At 30.0% G+C, this 26,485-nt stretch overlaps 12 protein-coding genes across 12 annotated transcripts; 8 read left to right on the plus strand and 4 right to left on the minus strand.

The window, feature by feature from the left end:
• Nucleotides 1-365: 365 nt before the first annotated feature.
• On the plus strand, nt 366-3,407 carry GYP5 (GTPase-activating protein GYP5; the record flags this gene model as incomplete). The annotated part of the gene is made up of 1 exon (XM_064857158.1): nt 366-3,407. The coding sequence occupies one exon, from the start codon at nt 366-368 to the stop codon at nt 3,405-3,407; it is 3,042 nt and encodes a 1,013-aa protein (XP_064716291.1).
• Nucleotides 3,408-4,368: 961 nt separating this feature from the next.
• On the plus strand, nt 4,369-5,409 carry RPL36B (60S ribosomal protein eL36 RPL36B; the record flags this gene model as incomplete). Its single annotated transcript, XM_064857159.1, has 2 exons — nt 4,369-4,384; nt 5,123-5,409. 2 exons carry the CDS (start codon nt 4,369-4,371, stop codon nt 5,407-5,409), a joined length of 303 nt encoding a protein of 100 aa, XP_064716292.1.
• An 842-nt stretch (nt 5,410-6,251) lies between these two features.
• On the minus strand, nt 6,252-6,932 carry PWA37_000485 (uncharacterized protein; the record flags this gene model as incomplete). Its single annotated transcript, XM_064857160.1, has 1 exon — nt 6,252-6,932. The coding sequence occupies one exon, from the start codon at nt 6,930-6,932 to the stop codon at nt 6,252-6,254; it is 681 nt and encodes a 226-aa protein (XP_064716293.1).
• A 657-nt stretch (nt 6,933-7,589) lies between these two features.
• On the plus strand, nt 7,590-8,048 carry ATG41 (Atg41p; the record flags this gene model as incomplete). Its single annotated transcript, XM_064857161.1, has 1 exon — nt 7,590-8,048. The coding sequence occupies one exon, from the start codon at nt 7,590-7,592 to the stop codon at nt 8,046-8,048; it is 459 nt and encodes a 152-aa protein (XP_064716294.1).
• Nucleotides 8,049-9,145: 1,097 nt separating this feature from the next.
• Nucleotides 9,146-9,763, plus strand: YAH1 (adrenodoxin; the record flags this gene model as incomplete). The annotated part of the gene is made up of 1 exon (XM_064857162.1): nt 9,146-9,763. One exon carries the CDS (start codon nt 9,146-9,148, stop codon nt 9,761-9,763), a length of 618 nt encoding a protein of 205 aa, XP_064716295.1.
• A 557-nt stretch (nt 9,764-10,320) lies between these two features.
• Nucleotides 10,321-12,363, plus strand: VIK1 (Vik1p; the record flags this gene model as incomplete). The annotated part of the gene is made up of 1 exon (XM_064857163.1): nt 10,321-12,363. The coding sequence occupies one exon, from the start codon at nt 10,321-10,323 to the stop codon at nt 12,361-12,363; it is 2,043 nt and encodes a 680-aa protein (XP_064716296.1).
• Nucleotides 12,364-12,429: 66 nt separating this feature from the next.
• HFI1 (Hfi1p) lies at nt 12,430-13,905 on the minus strand (the record flags this gene model as incomplete). Its single annotated transcript, XM_064857164.1, has 1 exon — nt 12,430-13,905. One exon carries the CDS (start codon nt 13,903-13,905, stop codon nt 12,430-12,432), a length of 1,476 nt encoding a protein of 491 aa, XP_064716297.1.
• A 611-nt stretch (nt 13,906-14,516) lies between these two features.
• On the minus strand, nt 14,517-15,851 carry BBP1 (Bbp1p; the record flags this gene model as incomplete). Its single annotated transcript, XM_064857165.1, has 1 exon — nt 14,517-15,851. One exon carries the CDS (start codon nt 15,849-15,851, stop codon nt 14,517-14,519), a length of 1,335 nt encoding a protein of 444 aa, XP_064716298.1.
• Nucleotides 15,852-17,823: 1,972 nt separating this feature from the next.
• Nucleotides 17,824-19,488, plus strand: CLN2 (cyclin CLN2; the record flags this gene model as incomplete). Its single annotated transcript, XM_064857166.1, has 1 exon — nt 17,824-19,488. One exon carries the CDS (start codon nt 17,824-17,826, stop codon nt 19,486-19,488), a length of 1,665 nt encoding a protein of 554 aa, XP_064716299.1.
• Nucleotides 19,489-20,341: 853 nt separating this feature from the next.
• Nucleotides 20,342-22,291, plus strand: VPS27 (ESCRT-0 subunit protein VPS27; the record flags this gene model as incomplete). The annotated part of the gene is made up of 1 exon (XM_064857167.1): nt 20,342-22,291. The coding sequence occupies one exon, from the start codon at nt 20,342-20,344 to the stop codon at nt 22,289-22,291; it is 1,950 nt and encodes a 649-aa protein (XP_064716300.1).
• A 294-nt stretch (nt 22,292-22,585) lies between these two features.
• On the minus strand, nt 22,586-23,602 carry ATG3 (Atg3p; the record flags this gene model as incomplete). The annotated part of the gene is made up of 1 exon (XM_064857168.1): nt 22,586-23,602. One exon carries the CDS (start codon nt 23,600-23,602, stop codon nt 22,586-22,588), a length of 1,017 nt encoding a protein of 338 aa, XP_064716301.1.
• Nucleotides 23,603-24,293: 691 nt separating this feature from the next.
• Nucleotides 24,294-26,462, plus strand: LRO1 (phospholipid:diacylglycerol acyltransferase; the record flags this gene model as incomplete). The annotated part of the gene is made up of 1 exon (XM_064857169.1): nt 24,294-26,462. One exon carries the CDS (start codon nt 24,294-24,296, stop codon nt 26,460-26,462), a length of 2,169 nt encoding a protein of 722 aa, XP_064716302.1.
• Between the last annotated feature and the right edge of the window lie 23 nt (nt 26,463-26,485).

Here is a 26,485-nt window from a genome sequence, read left to right on the forward strand (position 1 = left end):
GTCTCAGAAAGGTGCAGTAAATTACTTGTAAAGTATTTTTAACACAGACCAACAGCTTTCCAATAAAAGAGTGCCTATTATTAGTAAGATAAATGACGAATTTTTCTGAACATGTAACGTAATTAAATATGCTTAGAAAGATGTTATAAAAAAATTCAAAACTTCAAAAATCCGGAAACAAGAGAAATTGGAGGAGAAATAAGGAAGAATACATAAAAACTCAACACAGAGGTATCATTTTAGTTTTAAGGGACAACCTTTTACGTACATACACTACTCTTCACCACCTCCATCCCTCCACACATATACAGGTGTATATACATAACTGTTTAGATTATAAATTGAACACTATTATACTTTAAGATATGGCCAAAAGAAAAAGTAAAAAGAGTAAAAATAATAAAAGGACTCAAAACTCGACTGTTGTAAAAGCCGCAAAAGACCCAAATGATCTCGATCAAACTAAGGAAAGCAATATACCCTTAAATAATACAAGTACAAATGATAGTACTGATTCTTTAACTAATAATTTGGAGGAGAAAAACACAATTATAAACGAAAAAGATGAACTTGATTTTAATAGCAGTCCCCTAGATAACAATAATGAAAGTGACATCAGCAAAACTAATGAAAATAACCAACTACAAGAAAATGACACACATATAAGTATAGAATCAAACGTAAACCTTGATATTAATAATGATCAAACTAACGGTCCCCTTGAAAACTCAAATTCAATGATAAATATTAAACCCCAAGACAAAGAACCACCATTTGAACTTTTGACACAAACTATTGATAGTACTAATGGAGTACCTAGGGAAGTATCCAATAATATTGAAAATATTGAACCTTTAAAAGATCTATCTTCAGACAAAAATAACGATTTCTTAGATATCAATGAATCCAAAAATATAGAAAATATTCAAACTTCTCCAAAAACAGACCAGCCAAGCGAAAAAACCCAAATTAATTATTATACTGAGACTAAATCTAATAAAAAAATGTCAAATGAATCCGCAGAAACAGAAATGGAGATTCCTTCGAGATCAGAACTTAATTTCAAGACTTCTGATGTCCAATCAATTAACTCTCCTTTAATAGAAACTGATGACCCCACTATCCCTGAAGACTCTAACAAAATTGATGAAAATACACACAATGATATCAATCCTGAACCTTCCAACATAACTAGTGAAACCGAAAGCCAACCGTTTATTACTGCCAATAATACACAAGTTGAAACATCATCGACATCTCCCCCACCACTACCAAGAAGAAATCTATTTCATGAAACCTCTGACCTCGCAGATATGGAAGATATCTCACTAACAAATAATGATTATGTCTCAAGGACTGAATTGTCCCCAAGATTACCTCCAAGAAAGCCATCATTTGAGGAGAAAATACCTCCCAAGAATCCTGTCCCACCACCTTTATCAGAAGAATTGAAATCGCCTACATTTAGAAAGAATATGAAAATGTTTAATCAAGAACCAATGCCTCATCATAAATATGGACAGCTGAAACAACATCTTGTTTCAAATATATCTTCAATGCCATTGAATTCTAAGGAACCAAGTGCAGCCGATATCAATTTAATTGTCAACAGATTTAGAGTGTCAAGTTTTCAAATCGATGAAATAAATCCTTCAGTTAGAGAGGGTATTGAAGTCGGTCAAAATATATTAAAATCTTCATTTGACGCGCTTATGACACATGGTGAAGATTTGAAAGAAGGATTGTTAAACAATACTATACCCTCAGACAAATTGAGCGCCGAAGAAGAAAGAGAATTCAGAGAGGTTACCGGAACTAATTGGACTTTTTGGACTCGAGTCGTTAATGATTTTGCTACTGTTGCAAACAAAGAATTAGAACAATTAGAATGCGAGATTACTAAAGGAATTCCGAGACAGATTCGTGGTATCATATGGCAATTAATAGCTAATTCAAAATCACAAGAAATGGAAGATATTTATGAAACTCTTTTGGAAACAGAGAGTCCACATGAGGCAGTTATCAGGAGAGACATAAATAGGACCAATTTCATCCCTAAGGAGAGGTGTGAAGAGTTATTCCGTGTTTTAAAAGTTTATTCTGTTTATGATCCAGATGTTGGATACACCCAAGGTATGGCATTTATTACAACACCATTATTATTAAATTGCAACTCTGAAGCTGAGTCATTCGGCTTATTAGTATCCTTAATGAAATATTACAACCTTAGAGAATTTTACTTACCCGGAATGCCTGGGCTAATGCTAATGTTATATCAATTCGATAGATTATTAGAAGAAAACACTCCTACATTAGCTAACCATTTGGTTAGGGAAGGTATCCGTTCTTCTATGTATGCTACGCAATGGTTTTTAACAATATTTGCATATAAATTTCCATTAGAGTTTGTGTTAAAAATCTTTGACATTCTATTCTTTGAAGGTATTGAGTCTTTATTAAAATTTGCAGTCAATTTGATAATGAAAAATGAAAAATCCTTGATGTTTTTAAAATTTGATCAATTATTGAATTTTCTAAAGAATAAACTTTTTAATGTATATTTGGATCAAGAACATAAGAGCCTTAACAGTAGCAATGAGGAAGGATCTGAACCTGATTTTGAAAACAAACCAATCGAAATACAGAACATATCAAGAGAACCAAGCATACAAGCTTGTTTAAACTCTATCATTGATACCAATTATAACGCACATTTATTTGTTAAAGATGCTATGGAAAATATTGCTATTACACCAATATCTCTACATAGGTATAGGGCCGAATATGATAGTCTCAATCAAATAGAGAAAAGGAAAGAAACAGAGTATGATTCATTGAAGATCAAAAATTTCCAATTACAAAGAGAAAGAAAAAAATTGAAACATGATTATAAGGTATTGAACGAAGAACATTTTGCTATAGCCAAAGAATTAATTAAATATAGATTAGACAATGAAACGCTATTGGATGAAAATAACGATTTAAAAGACAACTTGAAAGCAATAAATGAGCAGATAGAAGAAGAAATAAACAAATCACAAGTGCCAAATCCAGATTCAAAATTACCTGTTGATTTGAAACAAGATTTGGAAAGGACAATAAAACGTAATAGTGAAGTCACTGCATTAAATAAATTATTACAAAGTAAGATAACAGAGTTGGAAAATAACATCAAGGAATTAAAATCCATTAATAAGGGCTTTGCTGCATTATCACCCATAAATCAATTAAATTCAGACAATATCGATCTGTCAAAGTCTGAACAAAGCGATAACCAATCATCAGCACAACCACAGTTAACATCTCTTCCAACCTATTCAAATGGTACACAATCAAGTAGCACGCCAAATGTTGGCAACACATTTAGTCATGGGTGGTCTGGTTTCAAAAAAGTGTTTAAGAAATAGAGCTTAAATTATCTTTATTAAGTAAGGTTTATTGCATAATACATAAATGCCAAATACATCTATATTCACTCATATTATTTTTTGAAAATTACGTAAGTAGTAGTATGCAAAAATTAATGTTTTCACTCTGAATACATATCATTTCCAGGACTGTGAACGGCTTCAAATACATCAGTACACTCGTAATTTTATTTTTACGAAAAGGCATGTTTTTTTTACTTTTCTAAAAAAGGAAAAAAAATTACAAGGTATTTTAACTACACCAAAACTAATGAGAAGGGTAGACTTCCTTATTAACAGAGAAAAGGAAAAAGAATAAAGACACTTGGAATAGAACATGCGGTACTCCTTGTAAAGAAATACATAGTCTTAGAAGGAATCAACGGGAAGACAGGAAAAAAACCAATAGGAAGAGAGTCAAGGGAAGGACGAGAGACTGTAAGTCTTTCTTCCCTTGTGAGAGGCAGGAAGTTTGTATACCCAAAATAGTAACATCAGTAAGTCCACTGCTCTCTTTAATACCCACCTCATCTACCATGGCCTGATTCACTGGAGAAGGGCAGGTAGGAAGAAATGATGCCTGGCTTTCACTGTTGGGAGGAATGATAGGAAATAGAGAGAAGGAGAGGGAGGCGAAGGAGAAGAGTTAGGCAGAGAGGCCATGTCTTTTGTTCTAGTGAGTGGGAGAGAGGGATAGACTGCAAGAATCCATGTTATCCTAAATGGTAGTATGATGGATACAGTGCCTTACCTTTTACTACTATGGACCTTCCTAGATGGTAACAACTACTTAGTCCCTTTCTCTCGAGTAAACCCAATTTTAAATGTATACAATAATAGTGCTTACTGTTATTAGTAGTACTACTCGGCGGTATTGTAGGTGCGTATTGCAGACGTGTTTCACTATATAAGACAGATTCTTCTTTGAAAAGACCGTACAACGAGAAACACAAATACAAAAATGGCTGCTAAGACTGGTATGTTACTAAACCTACTATTTACAACAGAGAAAAGGAAAGAAGATACGAATGGATTGTTTTAAAGTCGAAAATATGATTGAGGACGTGATTATCTGATGAGGAAAAGTATAAGAACATAGAAACATTATGCCAACAGTTGATTTAATTTAATATTGCATATATTGCACGTATATTAAAATGATATTAAAATAAGTTTTAGGAGATATGTAGGAATTTAACTACGACATAAGTGTAGACAACCATTGTGAACGATTACTTTAAGATATTTTATATATAGTTAGACACTTTGTTGAAAGATATATATTATGCTGGAGTAAAAAAAAAATTAAAAAAACACAAGGGACTATAATATTATGGCATATAACGAAGTTAATATTAGTGACTGTGGTTCCGAATAGGGATCAATTAAAAGAAGAAGATAAAAAACAATTTCCTAAATAGTATTTTGGACATTGATATATCCTCGTATTAATATTCCAATCTTTTTTATTCACCTGAGCTTTGATTTTACTAACAAACAAAACAAAAATTTTACATTAACATTGAATGAAAAAAAAAGAGGAGGGAGCTATGAATAATTTTTTCCTTTGGCATGCTACTACTTAATTAATTTCTTATTTTCTCCTTCTTTCTTTCTTTTTTTCTTTTTTTTTCTTAAAAAAAAGATTCATTTACTATGGTTTAATGTTATTTTATTGATTTTCTTTGTTTTCTTTTCTTTTTTTTTTAAAATAGGTATTGCTGTTGGTTTAAACAAAGGTAAGCAAGTTACTGCTATTGCCCCAGTTGCTAAGATTTCTTACAAGAAGGGTGCTTCTTCTAAGAGAACTGTCTTTGTCCGTTCTTTGGTCAGAGAAATTGCTGGTTTAGCTCCATACGAAAGAAGATTAATTGATTTAATCAGAAACGCTGGTGAAAAGAGAGCCAGAAAGGTTGCCAAGAAGAGATTAGGTTCTTTAAAGAGAGCCAAGGCTAAGGTTGAAGAAATGAACGAAATCATTACTGCTTCTCGTCGTCACTAAATTTAATAATATATACATTGAGGAAAGGTATATGATATAACATAATCTTAATATTAACATAATATAGTATAATACAATATAGTATGAAAAGTGTATATATATAATACAAGATTCAATAGTAATATATTATTACATCCATTATTCACACCTGCGTGTTTTGCTTTTATTGTGGAAAGACTGATGCGATATGTGTGTATGTGCTTCACCAGATAGTTACTACTCTGTTCCAGCTACATAAAAAAACAAGAAAAAACAGAAAAGAAAACATAGAGATATGTGACGGAGGAGGGAGGTTGGGGAACAAGCTTACTATACAATCCAATGATAACAATACCCTCACCCACACTAATTCAAATATTAATGTACTTCAAGTAGTAGTCAGTTTCACAGAAATCAAAAAAAAGGCAAACTTAGAAGAAACCCATTGATTTCCCCCTAAAGAAGTTTGAGACAAATCACTTATTTCTCACACCATCTCACTGGACTATATCTCATTTATTTTCCATATTGCTATCAGTTTCAGGGGGAAAGGGAAGTAAACTTTATATCAGATAACAGAAATAATTGTGTAGTTAGCTGTTGTACAGGCGAGTTTGTCCACATGCTTATTTCTTATCTTCACATTTTCTTGTCTTCCAGATAGTATTTCTTACTTTTATGTATGAGTACTTATGATTTTCTTATTTCTCATTTATTTTTATGGTGTTCGGTGGTTAATATACGATCTCTTAGATGAAAACATACAATAAAAAAAGAAAAAGAAACAAAAAAAAAAAAAGCGAAAAATAAAATTATAGAACAAGACGGATATTTCCATGTTTGAGACGGAATCAGTTGCGGAATCAGAAACCGTGGGACCAACACGACATCAAGAGGAAAAGAGGGGAAGGGAGGAGGAAGGGGTGCAAGAGTAAAAAATAAAAAAAGTCTCTTTTTCTTCTCCCCTGTAAAAAAGAGGAAAGTGAAAGAAACAGGGAAAACAAAACGAACAGGGGGAAACCGAGTCGAGAGTGTGAGAATAAATGAAAGAAAGTAAGAAGAGTCAAAGAGTCAAAGAGAGAGAGAGAGAGAAAGAGGGAAGGAAAATGGAAATGAAAAGAGATGGAGAAATTAAAATTGTTGTCCTCGTGGCCTGTGGAAACAACCAACAACCCTCGTGGTCTCCAAAGAAAATGAGCAGCCTTCTTCTCTTCCTCTCTTTCTTTTCCCCGCCAAGGGAGCAAAAGAAACAGGAAAAAAAAAAGAGAACAACAAATGGAAGGATATAGAAAAAAACAGAAGCCAGCGGAAAAAAAAAAGGGGTGAAGCAAGAGGAGCAATCGAAACGGAAATAAAAAAAATTTTTCTTTTTCTATGACTTTCCACAAATAATTCCGGGAAGTCCTCAACGGCGGCTTTCTGGTTGGTCTTTTTTTTTTTTCATTGTTCCACGGATTATTAGTCAGATTAATCAAAAAACAAAAGACACAAAAAAAAACTGTGTAAAAAAAAATAAACCAGAAAAAAAAAATAAAAAAAATCATGGTGTACTTGACTAATTTGATTATAATTTTAATTAATCCAAGTAAGAGGAGAAAACAAAAGAAAATAGAAGAAAATCATGGAAAGTAATAGAAAGGTTAGTAACCTAACGGCAGTAACTACAGGTTTGTCAGCTACAAGTGATTGTGAGACTTGGGTATTCTCTTTTTTATTGTTGTAATTGTGGTGGAGTTATGAAAAAAAAAAAAAAGATGATTGTTGGTTACTAATACTCTGTTATTTTCCTACTAATAATTTTTGTTTTTCTTGGGAAATGTGTCATAATGATAGAAAATGACTCTTTTGCAACAATAACAATAATAGTAAATGATATTTTCGCTATCTTTTGATTATCATTTATTCTATCTTATTTTTTTCTTCTTAACTTCAATCAAACCAAATAGATTATATATAAATGAAAGGTAGAGAATGTATATTGCAAATCAAATAACTTCTTGTGTCCGTGGTTGATACAAAAAAATCCTTTATTAGTATACTTTAGAAAACCAAAAATAAACCATACAAACAATCTTAAAAGATTATAAACATACATACACATATATAATAGTTTTCTCTTTTCTTTCTTTGCTATAACAAGAAAAAGACAACAATAATAAAAACAAAACTCATACAACAAAAGAATATTTTAACAAATAACAATGTCATATACCAACAACAACAACAACAACAATTATCACGATTTTTATTCTAATCCACAAGAAGAAGATTTATTCTCTTTAACATTCACACAAGATGCACCAATCTTATCATATGGTTCATCTTCAAGTATAGAAAACTCTCCAATTTCTTCGTACAAAGACGAATTATTACTAAATCATTATAATATCAATGATTATTTGAATTCAAGAAATTATAACAAAAATGATTTAACAATAAGTGATAACGATAACAGTGACAACAGTAACAATGACAGCACTCTAAATAAAAATGATCATTTAGTATTTGAGTTGGATAATGATTTCATTTCTTCGATTAAACAACAAACATCCACGGCAACAAATTTAAATCAAATACCTATGGGTACTTCTAAGAATATACCAGATTCCTTCGCTAATATTGCTCAACAAAATTATAAATTATGGCTATCTACAGTTTAAAATGAAATCAGATGAATAACAAAACAGAAGCTTTTCATACATCCTTTTTCTCTATGCCTCTTTGCCATTTCCAATATTTTTAGCATTATTAGCATTAATCTTTCGTCCCCTCCCTCCTTTTGTATATTCTTAGAAAAAAAAATTACCAAAATATTAGCATTCTATAATAAAACAAATTGTTTTTTAGCATTTTAACTACTATCATTATTTAATTCTTAATCTCCAAACCTATTTTTTTTTTTTTCGATTTTTTTTTTTTTACTATAATTATTACATTAAAAAAATATAATTATTAAAATGACAAATATCTGATTCTATATAATTTTATCTCTACGTATAACTTTGTATGCGACTATTTTTACAACTTTAATAATAATAATAATAATAATAATAATAATAATAGTCTGTTCTTTTTATATATAATATATACTAAATTGTATATAAAAGAACGTTTCTTGTCACCACAACCCTTTCTCTTTTCTTCTTCTCCAACATCTAAACTTCTATATTTTTACCTCATTCCTTCTCCAGTCCCTCATCTAATTCCTCATCTCTCGAGCAACTGAGATCAAACATTAAAATTTCCAAAGAAAGAGAAAAATCCGAAAGAAGTCAAAAAAGAAAAAAATCATAAAAAAGAAACAAAAAAAAACTCACCCAGGAAAAAGCAATCTAAAGAATTTCTAAATTTCTATTATGCTTTTTTTTATTTTCTTTTTCTTTTCGCAACTTCTCATTTGTTATTATATAATGTAATATTATTAGCATGAACACATTAGACATGCATATTAATAAGCAATTAGTGTGATACAATCATTGTATATCTAGAGTATCCCATATATTTCAACCATACATACGTACACACGTACATACACACACACATATATATATATATACATTTATATTTTTATATTCTTATAGACTTGATTACCCGTATTTTAATGTCTATAGAATAAAAACAGAACAAGTCATACACCCATTTTATTTTTACATCCATTGATATTTATTTATCTTTTCCTTTTACTTTATTTTTTTCCTCTGTAAATAGTCACCCAAAACAAGATATTATTACCTCCACTACCACTAATAAAAAAAAGATGTTTAAATTACAATGGAATCCCAATCTTAAAAAAAACATAATTTCTTTAGCCAAAAATAACCAAACAAGATTTCTAAATAAAAGACAATACTCTATACACCATCCCAGAATAAATTCTATATGCCTTACAAGATCACTCCCCTTAGATACCACTAGCATTACTAATACCACTGTTACCACTGCTACCACTAATAGTACTTCTTTTAAGCGTGAATTTTCGAATTTTACTAAACTACAACATGGTCACTTGACTAAACCAAAACCCGGTGAAGAGTTAAAGATAACATTTGTCCTAAAAGACGGTGAACAAAGAACCTATGAAGTGGCAGAGGGTGACACCCTTCTAGATATCGCACAAGGCCACAATCTAGATATGGAGGGTGCATGTGGTGGTTCTTGTGCTTGTTCTACTTGCCATGTCATAGTGGATCCCGAATACTATGACGCTTTGCCTGAAGCAACTGACGAGGAAGATGATATGCTGGATTTAGCATATGGCTTGACTGAAACAAGCAGATTAGGGTGTCAAATCAAGATGTCTAAGGATATCGATGGTATAAGAGTTGCCTTACCTCAAATGACGAGAAATGTCAGTAATAATGATTTTAATAAATAAATACACAAAAACCTTGTCTATACTTCTATAAAAAAATGTTTAGTTAATACTGAGACTTTATATTATTTAAGAGTTAACCTCTAGGATCCCTTGTAAAAACATACAGATGTAAGTCACACGAATGGTGTACATGCAGGTATACATACATACATACATATACATAGTCACTCACCCACACCCACACCCATATATTTATCTATCCATCTATCTATATCTATGTATATACATGTATACATGTGATCTCTTCTCTACAATCCAGATCAAATTCCAAGTAAATCAGTAGTCTTTTTTTTTTATTTTTCGATTCGTATTGTTTTTTTTTTACTTTCGAGAAGTCCAAAAAAAAAAAAACGAAAACTTTAAAATGTGTATAAACATGAATGTATATGTTTGTAGACATTATATTCACAGAACATTAATCACAAAAAAACAGAAAATATTAGTTTGATATAAAACAAAGATTGATATATGCTTTTATTTTAGGCATAATTTATACTTGTACATATATATATATATGTGTACATTCATTTGTACCTGTTGAATATTACGAACGAATAATGTCACGAAGGTTTAAAACCCACGAACTTTTTAATGATATAACAAATAATGACAACAACAATAGTAACCAATACAACACTTTTAATACAAATATGAAAGTCAAGAAACTTACTAATATAAACAACAGTAATAATTCCCCTATTATTAGAAAGTATCGTAACACTGGTAGTAAAAAGAAAAATGTCACATATTTAAGTAAAGAAATGGTCAACCAAATCGCTCGAGATATTAGGATCAAAAAGGAAATATCAAAAGAAACACATAATTTGAAAAAAGAAATTTCTAAGATGGATTCTGAGATTGTTAGATACCAAACTAGGTATGTTCCTGATATAAAATATGAAATATCTAAGAGACAAGTAATGTGTAAAAAATTACAAAACCAATATGATTCTTTTCAAAAAGAAATTGACACTATTGATGAACAAATAGGTAATATAGAGACCACTAAAAAGAATGCTGAAAAAGAGTTATTATTGAAATATGAAGATTTAGAGACTAAACAATCAATTGAGTATAAAAATAAAATAAACCAGTTAAAAATATCTTTTGAAAATGATATTAAAAAGCTGAACAATTTATCTCCAGGTGAACCATTGGAAAAGGAGATTAATGATCTTAGAGACAAATTACTAGATTACCTAGAGCAATCAGATAGCATTAAATTATCAAATAAACAAAAATTGAAAGACGAGGAAAATATAATTAAACAAAAGCTCGAAGATTTTAAAATTTTGAAAGAAAATGAGTTGGAACATTTCATAAAGCAAAGTGATGTTTTAATAAATGATATATCCTATCAAAACAATCAAAGAGATAAATTAAATGATGTGATTTCTAGCCTAAACGAAAATTTCCAAAGCATCCAGTCAAAATTAAATGATATTGAAAATGAATTACTCGAGATAAATAATCAGTATGATACTTTACATGAAAGTGAAAGGACTTTAGAAGATAGATTCAATCTAGCATATTACAATTTACAGGCAACACAAGAAAAAGCTCGTTTGCAAGATGAAAAATACAACGATTACTATAATAAGATGGAATTGGAATTAACTAAAAGAAAGAAATTAGAAAACTCAATAGATGAATTGAAAGGTTTGATTAGATGTTTTTTATATACTGAGGATTCAAATTTACCAGGTTTCACCATTGATTATTTAGATAATGTTGTTTTATTAGAAAATTCCAAACATATCGATAATAGTAATAATAATAATAACAACAACAGTAATTATGAAGAATCTATCGATGAAATTAAAGATGAGGAAATTTATCTATTTAGTAGAATTATTCCATCTAATGCATTATCTGTTCCACAGTTAATCTTTAGAGAATATAAACCTTACCATGATATGTGTATTAGTGGAAAACAAAATTTTACTTTATTTTCAATTTCAATTGAACCTTGGCTTGAATTTCAAACCCAATTTATTGAATTTCTGATTCATGAATATAGTAAGGACTATGAAATTAACTTCCAAAATGTATTTTTGTCGGATGATAACATATCTAAAGATCTATTAACTGTGAAAGATGAAGAAACTGTCTCAACAACTACTACATCATGTATCAATATCAAGTTTGATAATGAAAATAATCTTTTACTAAATACTATATCATCTCCATTAACTGAATATGTTTTCAATAAAAAAAACAAACAGATATCAATAAATTATGATTCTACCAATGGTATTAATATGTACAAGTTTCAATTCAAAAAAAGAGAATTATATCTTAATGATTCGAATGAATTTGATGTTATCAATTTTTATTTAGTCCAATTCGAAAATATAAATTTCATAAATAAGCTATCAAATTATATGTTATCCCGAAAATCCATTCAACCTAGCCATGTTGGCTATATGATCAATAGATTAATGAAAAACCTTAAATCATGTTTCTTATTTAATTTGAGTTCAATTTGTACTGCTTTGAATGGTGGACAACAAATTTCACGCAATGATATTCAAACGTTACTTGAAATTGGTACCAATATTGGTAAAATACCAAATATACAGAGAAAAAAACAAAATTAAGCATCTACCCTCCCATTTCTTTATAATCATACCAATATATAAATATATATATATATATATAAGTTGTCACTCGTCACTAAGAATATCTTTGATTAGCCAATTTAATTCTTCCCTAGTTCCGATATTTCTATCATCTATAGGTTTAGAGGAAGGCCGCTCGCCTTTAAATTGTGGTAAATCATCTATGCTACTTCTTGTTTCTACTAATTCATCTTCATTATATAAACTTATTGATGTCAGTGTTTGAAAGATACCTGTACTTGGTTCCACCAAATTAGGAAAAATAGTCAATGCTGCCTGAATATCTTCATTTGTTAGTGATATTTTGGGTTGATTATTCTCTAGATTTTCTTGTTCACCGTTATTTTCATTCTTTTCATTACTAATAGTCAATACGTTCTCAGTTAAACCAAAATCCATTCCAAGACCCGACACTGGAACATATACACCTTCATCGTTTAAATCATAATATTCTGAATATTTCTTCCTTCTATATCTAACTGAATCAATGGCAAGTTCAATGACTTTTTTTAAATAATGATCCAACGCTATTGATACCATATCAACACATTTTGAATCCACAAAACCAACAAGTCCATGCTCACGAGCAATACCAGTCATTCTTAAAGTCAAAGTATCGTTATCGGGTAGGGAATAACTATCAATGGATAATGGAGCATTAAACCCATTAACTATATCTTGAGACCACTCCAACGGGGTCTTTAAATTATTTTTTTTCACTCGTTTTAAAGTCTCTTGGTTAGTAACAATAGGAATTTTTGGTACATTATGAAGTCTATTTTGTAAGACGGTGCAATATATAAATCCTCTTTTCCCTGCTTCTCTAGTTATTGTTTTCAATCTATTTCTATCATTTTTAGGTAATGACATAACGATTTTTTTATACATTTCAATCTGTGAATTATGTTTATTAACCCTTCTCACATTCCTATTCGTGGAACGATCTCCATTTTGAAATCCCCATGCTTTATCGGACTTATTCATTGGAGAATCCCTCAATGAATTAGCAAATATACCTAATAATAATTGATTATGTAACCGGGTTAATTTATGCCGTTGTTCATGCAATAATCGGGACTCTTTATTGCCATTATTATTCGTGTTATCATTATTACTATTACGAGCATTATCGTCTGCTAGATTTTCTTCAAATATTTGATCCAGTTGTTTAACCAATTCCATTCGAGACAATTTACCTAATATGAAGAAACTTATCACTTGTGCATATTTAATCCAACTTTCCTTTCCTAATATAGCTATAAATTCTTCTATCCAAATACCTAAATCTAATCTTTGATTAGTCAAATTCAATTCTTTCTTAATCAGTGGGGATAAAGTTACATTGACACCAGAATTAGTATGCAAATTAATATTACTTAGATGTGATAAAGAACCTGTTGACGATATATGTTTATTATTTAACTGGTGTTTTGATAATATGCTATTGGAACTTAGCGTTCTCTTCATCAAAGAAGAAGTACCTAAAGAAGTCTGTGGTTTTCCTTTATGGAGTAACGACATATCTCTAGATTGCTCAATGCCTTTTCTTATTCTTTTGTTTTTCCTTTTTTTACTTAACTCCCTTCAACAATCCCAATTAATCGGGTATCTATAGTATGTTAAAAGATCATTCACCTTGTCCTTCACTTAGTTCTCCCATTCAGAGTAATATCGTTCTGTTTTTTTTTTTTTTTTTTTTTTTTTTTTTTTTTTTTTTATCTGTTCAGTACATCTTTAAAAGTGCTTTTTCATCTTTGATTTTTTTTTCTTTATTCTTTTATTTTTTTTTTTCAAATAATCAATATCGAAAATAAAGAAATACAAAAAAAAAAAAAGATATAAGAAGATACAAAAAAGAAAGATCCTTATTTATGCATATTAATATCTATGTACATCGTAGATAAATCTGTATAACTCTTTGTTTATATTTTATATACATTATATGTGATGATTATTAGTTGAGCTTAAACTGTGTAATTTCTGGTAAAAAGGACAGTGTCTTTTTTTTTTTTCTTCATTGTTTATATTTTTCTTTGTCTTATTTGATCTAAAGAATTAAGAATATTTAAATAAATACATATAGAAATAAAAATTAAAATTAACATATGCAGAGAAGATATTTTGCGTAACAATTAAATATAAGTTGGATTTTGGTTGATAACATTCCTCGAATCTATCATATTTAAAGAGTTTTGAAGTTTCGATATCTCTAAATGGTAATAATCTCTTTCATCGTTCATTTGGTCTCTCAATAATGCCACCTCGTTTCTCAATTCATCAATTTGAATAATTTTTTCATCTAATCTTATATTCATTTTATTAATCTGTATCTCTAATTGATTAATTCTTTGTTGTTTATCTCTAATCTGGATTTCTTGATCTTTATTTATATTAGTTAAATCATTATTAATTTTAAAGATATCATTTGACATTATTTTCAATTCTTTATACTTATCATTCAATAATAGATATTTATCTACTATTATTTTACATTGTTTCATTTCGTGGATCAACTCCAATTTAATTTGATTATAATCTACTTTAATTTTTGAATTCTCTTCCAATAAATCATTTACATATTCGTTAATTTGTATTAAAAGTTTTTTATTAATCTCCAATTCGTTAGACAATTCATTCATACTAGAATAATCTAACCCATATTTATTGTTATTATTATTAGAATCATTATCATTATCATTAGAATTAAAATTAGAATTAGGTTTACAATTATCGTTACTACTAGTTGTATTGATACTATTTACCTTTAATTTTTGCTTATTTTTAGGAAATTTTCCGGGGATAGGTATCGTGCCATTTTTAGTCAAATTATTACTTTCAATATTATTTAAATTTAAATTATTGATTTTTCTCATTTCTTTATTAAATAATTTATTTAGTAATGATGTATCAGTATCATTTAACTTATCATTATCATTATTATTATTATTCTTATTATTTCGATTATTATAATTACTTGGTAAAGAATATTTTTTATTAAGGAAAGTATCTGTTGGTAAATCTTTGTCATTTCGTAATTTGACTGGAGACATCAATCCACCATTAGAAGAGAAATATGGGAATTTACTACTGGTATTGTTGCTATTACTATTATTGATATTATTATAATTAGTAGTAGTAGCATCATCATTATATAAAAGTTCATATTTTTTATAAAAGGAAGGATCCAATCCATCTAATGATATCGATCTATTTCTACCAGTTGTTTCTTCTATGTTTATCTTATCAGTCATTGTTGTAGAATCATTAATAACATTACTATTATTATTATTGATACTGTTTTTAACATTATTATTAGTATTATTATTACTCTCCTTATATTTTTGAGAAGGTGATATCAGTCTAAAAACTGAATCTGCTGTCCATTTCCATAAACCACTAGACATAGTGGTGTTATTCTCCGACATATTATCATTATTATTGTATTTCCCTGTGAACATTCTTACCATTTAGTAAATTGAGTCCAAGGATACGCATGTACATGCTATATAATTTTAAAGTTGATTAAGTTTGAATAACATTGTTTTCTAATGCTTTATTCAATTTATTTTGGATTATCTCTTTGTGTAATTATTTTATTTTATTTTATTTTTTTTTTTCAATATTGGAAATATTTTTTTTCACATGATATTAATAAATAATTATGTCAAACTTTTACTATTTGCTTGCATTGAACGCAGTGAAAGTATAGCTATTCACATGCTGAACATATGTGGAAACAATTTTACATCATTGCTTAAATAATGAATTATTGCATATATAGATAACAAGTGGTATACAAATGGAAAAACCTTTACAGCAATTTTATAACTAAGAGTGTGTGTAGTATTTTTATCAGTAAATATATATATATTTTTTTATTTAAAAAATAGTAAGAAAACATGAATAAGGAACCATTATGTTTTGTTGGATATTGTATTTAGTATTTATTTCTCTAGTCTATAGTAGTGTTTAATAACGATGTATGTGTGGTGTTACAAGTATCAGTGTTCATATACTTGTCACATTACAATATCACTAGTTGGACCCACACATTTGATATCTTAGGGCTTACGGCTTGTTTTTCCTTTTGAAGAAAGAAAGAAGGGTTATTCTAAAAATGGGAAAAGTCAGTGGTACAATAATCTATTTGACACTTAGGGTTGGAAAGAAATGTTTTTCGTTGTGCCTTTTTTCTTCCCTCCACAGATAAATTTCCCTTATAGGGTGGATATTATATATCAGAATATCTCTGTTTTTTTTTTTTTTTTTTTTTTTTTTTATTTTTAAGTTTTATGATGATGGTTACCCAATTCGATGCAAATTACCCAAGTGAGTAATTCACACAGAGAAATGCGAAATTGTAGTGATACGAAAAGACAAAATAAATAAATAAAAATATAAATGAAACTTTTCGTGTTTGTCACGAAATAGGGGTGATCTTTTTTGTTTTGTACTTTTTCGTAGAAAGATTCCACGAATATTTTTTTCCCCCCGTTTTTTTTGAAACAGACACAAAACCTTTATTTATTTATCTATATCTGTATTTGTATATTTATTTAGTGAAGATTTCGTGATTTCGCGATCTCGTTTCATTCCTAATAATAATATTCAATTACAGGAAGGAAATGCTATAAACCCAAAGTGGTGGATGGACCAAGTTGGATAAAATTATACTATTTCCTTGATTTGTGAACTCGTTGATTTCGCAGATTTCGTAGAGTTGATTTGATTTGATTTGATTTGATATGATATGGATAATAATAATAATAATATGACTAGTAAATCAAGGTTGCTTCCATGAAGATGCTTGAATTTTGCTTTTTTGTGCTTCTTCATTCAAAGACATAAATCATTAAATAACCCTTTGTCCTGACGCCAAATGTGTATCATTAACAATACTAAGTTGTTTGATTCTGTGTCAAATACTATTTCAAGAACTTCTTCGTTTTGTTCTGGTTCTTCTCTTCTCTCTCTCTCTCTCTTTCTTTTTCTTTTTTTATTTCCTCTAGATCCAGTAAATATAAGATCATATATATAATTGTCTATCATGTATTCTATCTTTTTCTACTAAGAAAACACATACCTCCACTCAATCCTTTCTATCCCTCTCTTTCTTTATTTCCTTTCTCCTTTTTTAAAGAGATACATCATTCAATGAGACGATTCAATCAAGAGTGGTTTCTATGATATCTTATTGAATGATTCAAGGGAGAATATAATACAAATCAATAATAATATTAATAGTTTATTATAACTCATAATCATTTTTATTAACTAATCCGGTCGCTATAGTCATTCATTTTTATATCTATTATTATTATATAGATAACATATAGATACACACGTGCACAATTTTATTTTTACTTTTTAATTTTTAATTTTTGGTCTTTGGTTTTTAGTGTTTAGTATTTGTATTCCATTCACTTTCATTTATCTATCATGACTAGTTCTATTACCTCCTCATCTACTTCTTCAAATTATTCAACTATATCCGCTCATTCCTCTAATAATAAATCTAATATTTATTCCAATAGAAAGATATGTCATAATTCAAATAATATTAATAATGTTAATAATAATCAGAAAGATGTCAATATTAGCAGTAATATTGAGCCATTTAATATGGATAAGCTAAGAAATTGCAGCAATATCAATACAACAACAAAAAATAATATTCAATATTCCATGGGCCTTATAGTGAAAGCAAAACAAATGCATTATCCAATCGAATTATCCAACAGTGAATTATTGTCCCATTTTGAGACTATTCAAGAATACCAATATGATATAGTATCGGATATGATCCAAAAAAATTCTAATTGCAAACCATCTTTAAAATTAATAAATCAACAACCAGAAATCAAACCATATTCCATTAGACCTTTGGTCTGTGAATTCCTATATAAGTTGTCCAAATTGACTCGTGTCACAAATGGGATATATTTCCAAGCAATGAGATTATTTGATAAATATTGTTCCAAAAGAATCGTCTTAAAGGATCAAATCCATTTGATTCTAGGTACTTGTCTTTGGCTATCTGCAAAAACATATGGTGGTTGCAACCATATTATTAATAATGTAGTCATCCCACCTGGTGGCAGATTCTATGGACCAAATCCAAGGGCCAGAATCCCAAGGTTGAACGAATTGGTATATTACTGTCAACAAGCATCTTCAGGTCTTTCTTCAGAAAATCCAATCATACTGGATGAATCAATGTTTTTACAAATGGAGATGCATATTTTGGATACACTTAATTGGGAGATCTCTGAACCTACTTTCAATGATTATATCCTTAATGTTGATGAAAATTGTCTCATTCAATATGAATTGTATCAGAGGCAGGCACATATCTCTAATGATGATGAATTATATGATAAAATACAATTAATCTATTTGAAAAATTTCTTAATGGATTTGGTTACTTGGAATTTGGATTTTTTAAACTTTGAATTATTTGAAATAACCAATTCAATCTTCTATTTGATTAATCGCTTCACTAATGAAATTGATCAGTCTTCTCTATTGGATTTACCTATCCCATCACAAAATAAACAAGTCGCACTATTTAATATATTCGTTACCACAATAAACAGTGTTCCTGATCTATTACACAACACATACAAGGATTACATAGGCGTGTTTCAATTTATTAACAACATTAAATTATTTTATCTACAATCAAGACAATCATCATTATCTAAATTATCCATCAACACACCTTCCGTCACTTCCACTCTATCTCCACAATCTATTCCATCTCCCGTATATTCTACCCACAGTTCTACTCCATTGAGGAACGTGAGTGGTGTGTCAGAAAACTCCATATTTAGCTCATTACGTGACATTAATAACAGTCAACATACTATACAGGGAAATCATTCCCCATTGACTCCATCGATATATAACAAATCAACGGACTGGTCCTCCGCAAACAATTCTTCATTATCACTGGGAAAGAGATCATACCAAGAAAGAAGCTTTAATGACAGTGACAATATGATTGTTCCTCCAAGATCTAAATTTTTGAATACAGGGTTGTCTATTGATAAGTCTAATCACAGCAGCCGAACGTCTTTAATTTCATTAACTGTAGGCCAATAACAATACATATATATAGATGATAAATATATACAAAATGTACATATAATTATAAATATACTTATAAATATTAATATGGATATGGTTATTACTAAAAGAGAAGAAAAAAATGTAGAAAATACTCCGTCCTTTTCATAATACGAGCTTCCAAACCTGAATATTTTTCAAATCAGATATCGTTTTATATTTTTCTTTTCGTTTTGTGAAAACATGAAACGTTGGTTTTCACATACAAAACATTAAAGTATAAAAAAGAAGAACTTTATCTTTTATTTGACATATAAATAATGTTTAAAGAGTTTGTAATCTAGTATATCAACAAACAATTTTTACTGAAATCACCATCAGTAAAATAGCCTCATGTTGTTGATGAGTCTTTGCTCTTGTTTTCTTGTTTTGCTTCTTTATCACGAATAAACAAATTGGTGAGGAGGATTTTAATAAATTCCGCAATATGTTATCCTACGGTTTTCAGATTCCGCCTAAAGAAATTAAAAAGGCTTTTCTTTTTTTTCTACCTTTTTTCTTTTTTACTGTTTTATAGGACAAAAAAAGAAAAAACAGCTACTGAAGACTCTACAATTCCGTATTTTCTGCTTATCTCCCATAAGAGATACTGAAGATAGGCTGTGTTAATTTATATATCCTATAGTCATCTGGATAGACATAAGTACAAGGAAAACATTTTTTTACTCTACTCACTCCTATATAAGAATACTAAGAACATATTTGATTAGAAGACCATAGAAAATTATAAAATTATATATTCCCTTCCATTCCATTAGAAAAAGTACAACGAAAACGCAAAACTACTAGTACAATAACCAAATCCCATTGCAAAGTTCCTGGGTATAAAATGTCATCCACTATAATATCTGAATTTGAGGAGTTGGTAGATAGAGCTACTAGTGAAACTATACCAAACGGTGAGATAGATCTACCTGTCTCTTTGGAAGTATCCGACATCATTAGATCCAAAAAAATAGCTCCACGCGAATGCATGAGACTGTTAAAGAAAAGAATCATTTCTAGTAATAACAACCCTAATAGACAGTTATCTAGTTGGAGGTTAGTAGAGATTTGTATTAAAAATGGTGGGATACCATTCATTGTGGAAATTTGTTGTAGAGAATTCATGGATTTTTTGGAGAACACAATAATTAAATACAATAATGAGAATAATGAACTGGAAAACCTTACTAAAAAAATCTTTTATGAATTATATATTGCTTTCGAGAATGATTCACAACTAAGGTACGTTAGTACTGTATATGGACGATTGATCAATAAAGGGATAACATTTTCAAATGATTTAACAAGTAATATTACCGATGCAAAAGCAATGTTTGAGTCTAAGATTCCTGCAGAGTGGATGGATTCCGATGCATGCATGATTTGTTCCAATAAATTCTCCTTTTTGAACAGAAGGCATCATTGTAGATCATGTGGGGGAATATTCTGTCAAGAACATAGTTCCCATTTCATTGCTTTACCTGATTTAGGTATATACGAAAATGTTAGAGTTTGTGATAATTGCTATAATGATTATGATTCAAAGAAACATTTCAGTGGTAGTGGTAGTAGTAATAGTAGCAATAAACACAAGAAAACGAAAAGAAAAGAAAAGAAACATCCACGTCATACAGATTATAATAATGATGAAGACGAAGAGGAACAAATAAGAAGAGCTATTGAATTATCATTAAGGGAATCCAGAGGTCAGCCTATTGAACCAATTGTTCCAATAGTAAACACACAATTTAATAATACTAAATCTTCCACTGAACAAGATTCAAATAAATATCGGGAATATGAAGAAGAAGACGATCCTGATTTAAAAGCTGCTATTGAGGCAAGTTTAAAAGAGGCAGAAAAGGAAAAGATTAAACAGGAAAGAAAACAACAATCTTATGTAGAAACTTCTATAAATGAACCTTCCGTTTCGTCGTTTGAACTTTCCCCTGAAGATGAAGATGCCATATATTTGTTTGCTGCAATGGTTGAAAAGATGAAGACTCAGACTGGTGCAGAAATTTTACAAAATGATGCTGTTCAAAAGTTATATCAACAAATTTTATCTGCTAAACCTAAATTAAATCACACCTTAGCAAACACAAACCAACAATATAATTCGTTACTTGAAATGAATGGAAAGATATCTAATATAATGAATATTTACGATTACTTCTTAGAAAAACAATTACAGAATATTAATTTGTCTTCTCAATATACGATCCCATCCCCCTTACCAATTATAGAACGACCACAACCACAACCACAACCACAACCACAAGTACAAGTTCATCCTAACTTACAGAACTCTAATTTGATTTCTAACCCATCTACATATTACCAAGCAACCATCAGTAAAGTTCCAACAGAACAATCAATGAAGCAACCCTCAATAGCAGCACCTACACAAATAAAACAGTCATCAACATTAGATCAACTACGTGATGTAAATATACCACCTCAAGATTCTGCCTCTGTAATCTCATCTAACCAGTTGCCATATCCAACAGAATCACAAGAGTCATTGGACGAAAAATTAGAGCCATCTGAACCAGTTTATCCAGAGGAAGATAAAGAAAAACAAGTTTCACAGAAGGAGAAAGAGACCAATGAAAAAAATAGTATATTGAATGACCAGGATACAACCCATCTAACCAATAAAACTAAAATAACTCATTATGACTTTCCTACAGTACCAATACAGAAAATTCCTGAACAACCAAATACTATTGAAGCTGATAAGGAAAAAGAAGATCAACCACAAAAGGAAGAACCTATATTATTAGAGCTTTAGTAATCAAAAGTATAAATACAAGTACGACTACTGATTTATTTAATGTTAAATCAGTTACACTTTTATACTTTTCTTTTTAACTATGTTAAAAAATTGAATGACATCCAATTATGTACTTGATATATATATATATATATACATACACACACACATATATATATAAATTTAATAAATATGCAAAGTATTGAAGCCATTATATATATATATATATATTTGCTTTTTATTTATTTTACTTTTTTCAGTATTATGCAATACCACTCTCCAAAAAAAACAATAAAAGCTTCATTACAATTTTTACCAACCTTCCATGGTATAGTCATGTTCGATAGAGGGTGTTATACTTGTTATAAATTTCAAAAACACAATCAAATATTGATCAACCTGTAGAGAATCAGAAATATCATCATGTAAGTCCTCCCAATCATTAATATCGTTATCATTCGACGTTAAAAGAGTCTCCTCTTGTTTCTTAATCTGTTCACGTCTACGTTTTTTTACTAAACGTACTTTTTCTAACAGAATTTTCATGACGTTTGCATGTTTGCATGGATGTATTGAAATTGAAGTAACAGGAGTCTTAAAAAAAGGCAATTTTTCTATAGTAACTGTTTTATCTCTATATTCAGTGGTAATATCTTCAAACATCTCCTTTGATGTCAACGGTTTACCTTCAACATTGAACCCTACAATGTACATCTTTGGGACTCTATAAGAAGTAGAATATGTAATGTAAAGGTCATAATATCGTATCTTTGGATCACTTGTAATTATTATCTCATCTTCATCTTCATCCTGTATAAAAAATTTTCCCAGCTTACTGTCTTCATCAACTTCTTTAATATGCATATTATCAATCAGATCATCAATATCGTCAACATCTATAGAATTTTCATCTTTACCTATCTTTGAATCTGATGCTTGAACATCTTGCCGACTATTATTATTATTATTATTATTATTATTATTATTATTATTATTATTATTTATATCATCATTTTTAAGCATTTGAAAATCATCTTCATCAAAAGCATCATCGAAAGCATCATGTAAATTAAAAAAATCATTAGCCCTCAAAGAACATGGAACTTTTCTACAAACCAAGAATTGTTTTCCGGAAGGTAAAAAATCACGACAATTGACATTATCTAAGTTTTCAACTCCGTTCCATTTCCATGTTGGAAACATATGGACCAAATAATCTCCAGCTTGCACAAATTCTTCTGGAGTAATTTGTCCTTTTGATAGAAAATTGGACTTATGTGATATAGGTGTTAAATATTCCCTCCAATTACTGATTGCAGACCGCAGCATGTATACTCTCTAATTTATTTTTTTTGTTAATTAATAGTAGTTTATGACCTGATCTATTTCTGAATAGTCAAACCGAAAAAAAGTCCCCTTCCAATTTCTAAGAGTTTTCACCGCAGTATCAACAGTCACTTTCTTTGAATATTGTTGGGTACAATCATCTTTCACATTCTGTTTTGACACATTCCCCACATTCTTTTAAATAAAAATGCCATTTCGGTAAGAATACGGAAAAAAAGAACCCGCAAATGCCACAAATGCCGCAACACATTATCTCCGCATTCTTTATTCTTTTTTTTTTTTTTTCTTTCTTTCCTTCGAGGAAAAATCTTCCAAGTGAAAAATGAATTGTTCTGGGTTTTTGGGTTTTTGATCCAGATTTTGTTGTGTCACAAGAGTAAAGAAAGCATTAGTCACCGAGAGACTAACCCAACTCCGTTATCTCTTCTAGTAGATATTCAAACATCAATTATCCATTCTAAGTACTTCTCATGTCCAGATACATTTTCTCATTTTGGGGATCTGTGTTTTTGTAACGGATTAAAATTGGGAAACATTCCTCTATTATATACAAGCCCTTCTTTATCTTGACCATCACTTTTATTACTTATGTAGAGAGTACACAGAAAAGCCAGGCATAGCTGTTAAAATAATTTCATCTATATATCTGATATTTCTTTTTATTTAAACCAAAATGTCGACTGGAAATTCGGTCCAGGAAATGAGACGGAGAAGAAGAGAAAGTCTAAGAAGATCACAAGAGGCAGAAGAGATCCCAAAAAATTCATTCAAACGTCACTCCACAGAACCTTTCACTGACCTCCATTGGGATGACAACGTTAGCATTCATAGTGGTTCAAGCCATAAGGAGGATTCAGATATAACATCTGTTTCAAGTTATAAACCGACTATAAGCAGAAGAAGTTCTTTATATAACTCCAAAAAATACAGTCCCAGTAATGATCCAAATTCTAATCCCTATTTAACAGGTCGGTCAGATAATCATCATATGCATCAGAAGAAAAGATGGAGAGATTCCAAACGGTTCATCTTTTTCTTGGGTATCTTATTTGGATTGTTTGTTCCTGGATATTTCGGCGTGTCTCATTTACATAGTAACAATAGAGATCTGCTGGACAAGTACTTAACTTTTGATAACGTCAGGGGATATTTCGACGAATGGACCGACTCTATTCCGCCTGGATTTCAAACATTTCTTTCAGATATTCAAAGAAGAGTTATACCGGAACAAACTATGGAAAAAAATTTGAAATACAGTTTTGCTGTAGGAAAACAATTGATTAAAGATATTCACGGAATTGGCCCTAAACATCCTGTATTGATGGTCCCTGGTGTAATCTCCACAGGTATAGAGAGTTGGGGTGTAAATGGTGATGAAGAATGTGATAGTACACCACATTTCAGGAAAAGATTGTGGGGCTCGTTCTATATGTTAAGAACCATGTTTTTGGATAAGGTATGTTGGTTAAAACATATCAAATTGGATCCAATTACTGGTTTAGATCCAGAAAATTTTACTCTAAGAGCAGCACAAGGCTTTGAATCGTCTGATTTTTTTGTGGCAGGGTATTGGATTTGGAATAAGGTGATAGAAAATTTAGGTGCCATTGGGTATAATCCGAATAAAATGTCAACTGCTGCTTATGATTGGAGATTGGCATATCTAGATCTAGAGAAGAGGGACAAATATTTTTCCAAATTAAAATCACAGATTGAAACTTTTTATGATCTTACCGGTGAAAAGAGTGTATTAATTGGTCATTCAATGGGTGCTCAAGTGGTTTTCTATTTTTTACAATGGGTAGAAGCTGAGGGTCCATATTATGGTAATAGTGGTCCTGGGTGGGTCGATAAATATATTGGTGCGTTTATCAACGTAGCTGGAACACTGTTAGGCGCACCAAAAGCTGTTCCCGCATTAATTAGTGGTGAAATGAAAGATACTATTAATTTAAACACGTTTGCCATGTATGGATTAGAAAAATTCTTCAGTCGTAGAGAAAGATTAGAAATGTTACAAACATGGGGTGGAATTCCATCTATGTTACCAAAGGGAGGTAATTTAATTTGGGGTAATAGATCGTATTCTCCAGAAGATCAACTATTAAATAATACTGATACGTTTGGTGGTTTTATCAGATTTTCTGAAAGGTATAGCAATAATAACCATATTCAATATGATAAAAGAAAAGAAAATGATACAATACCTACAGAAACAAAGACTAAAAAGGTATTATCAATGGATGATTCACTTGAACTTGTCATGAGTCTATCTCCTGAATGGCTACAAGAAAGAATCAAAGATCAATATACTTTTGGATTTTCAAAGATAAAAGAAGAACTAGAATTAAACAAAAAACATCATTCACATTGGAGTAATCCATTAGAAGTCCCCTTACCGAATGCACCAAATATGAAAATATATTGTATATATGGTGTTAATAATCCAACTGAAAGAGCTTATGTATATCAAGAATATGCTAAGAAAAGCAATCACTCTTTAAATTTAATTATTGATTATGAAGCTGAGACGCCTGTTTTATTAACTGATGGTGATGGTACTGTGCCATTATTAAGTCATTCCATGTGTTATAAATGGGCAGAAGGCGAATCGCCATACAACCCAGCAGGTAGCAATGTTACTATTGTTGAAATTAAACATAGACCTGATGCCTGGGATCTACGTGGTGGTGGGATCAGTGCAGACCATGTTGATATTCTTGGTAGTTCAGAGTTAAATGAGTATATACTTAAAATTGTCAGTGGAAATGGTGACATGATAAAAGATAAAAAGATTACAAATATGACCCAATGGGTTCAAAACATGGATTGGCCTTTCTAATAGATGAAACATGAATATATTGA

The sequence above is a fragment of the Arxiozyma heterogenica genome (assembly GCF_036370985.1).
Source record: "Arxiozyma heterogenica strain weizmannii chromosome Unknown scaffold_11, whole genome shotgun sequence".
In the NCBI taxonomy this organism is placed as follows: Eukaryota; Fungi; Ascomycota; class Saccharomycetes; order Saccharomycetales; family Saccharomycetaceae; genus Arxiozyma; species Arxiozyma heterogenica.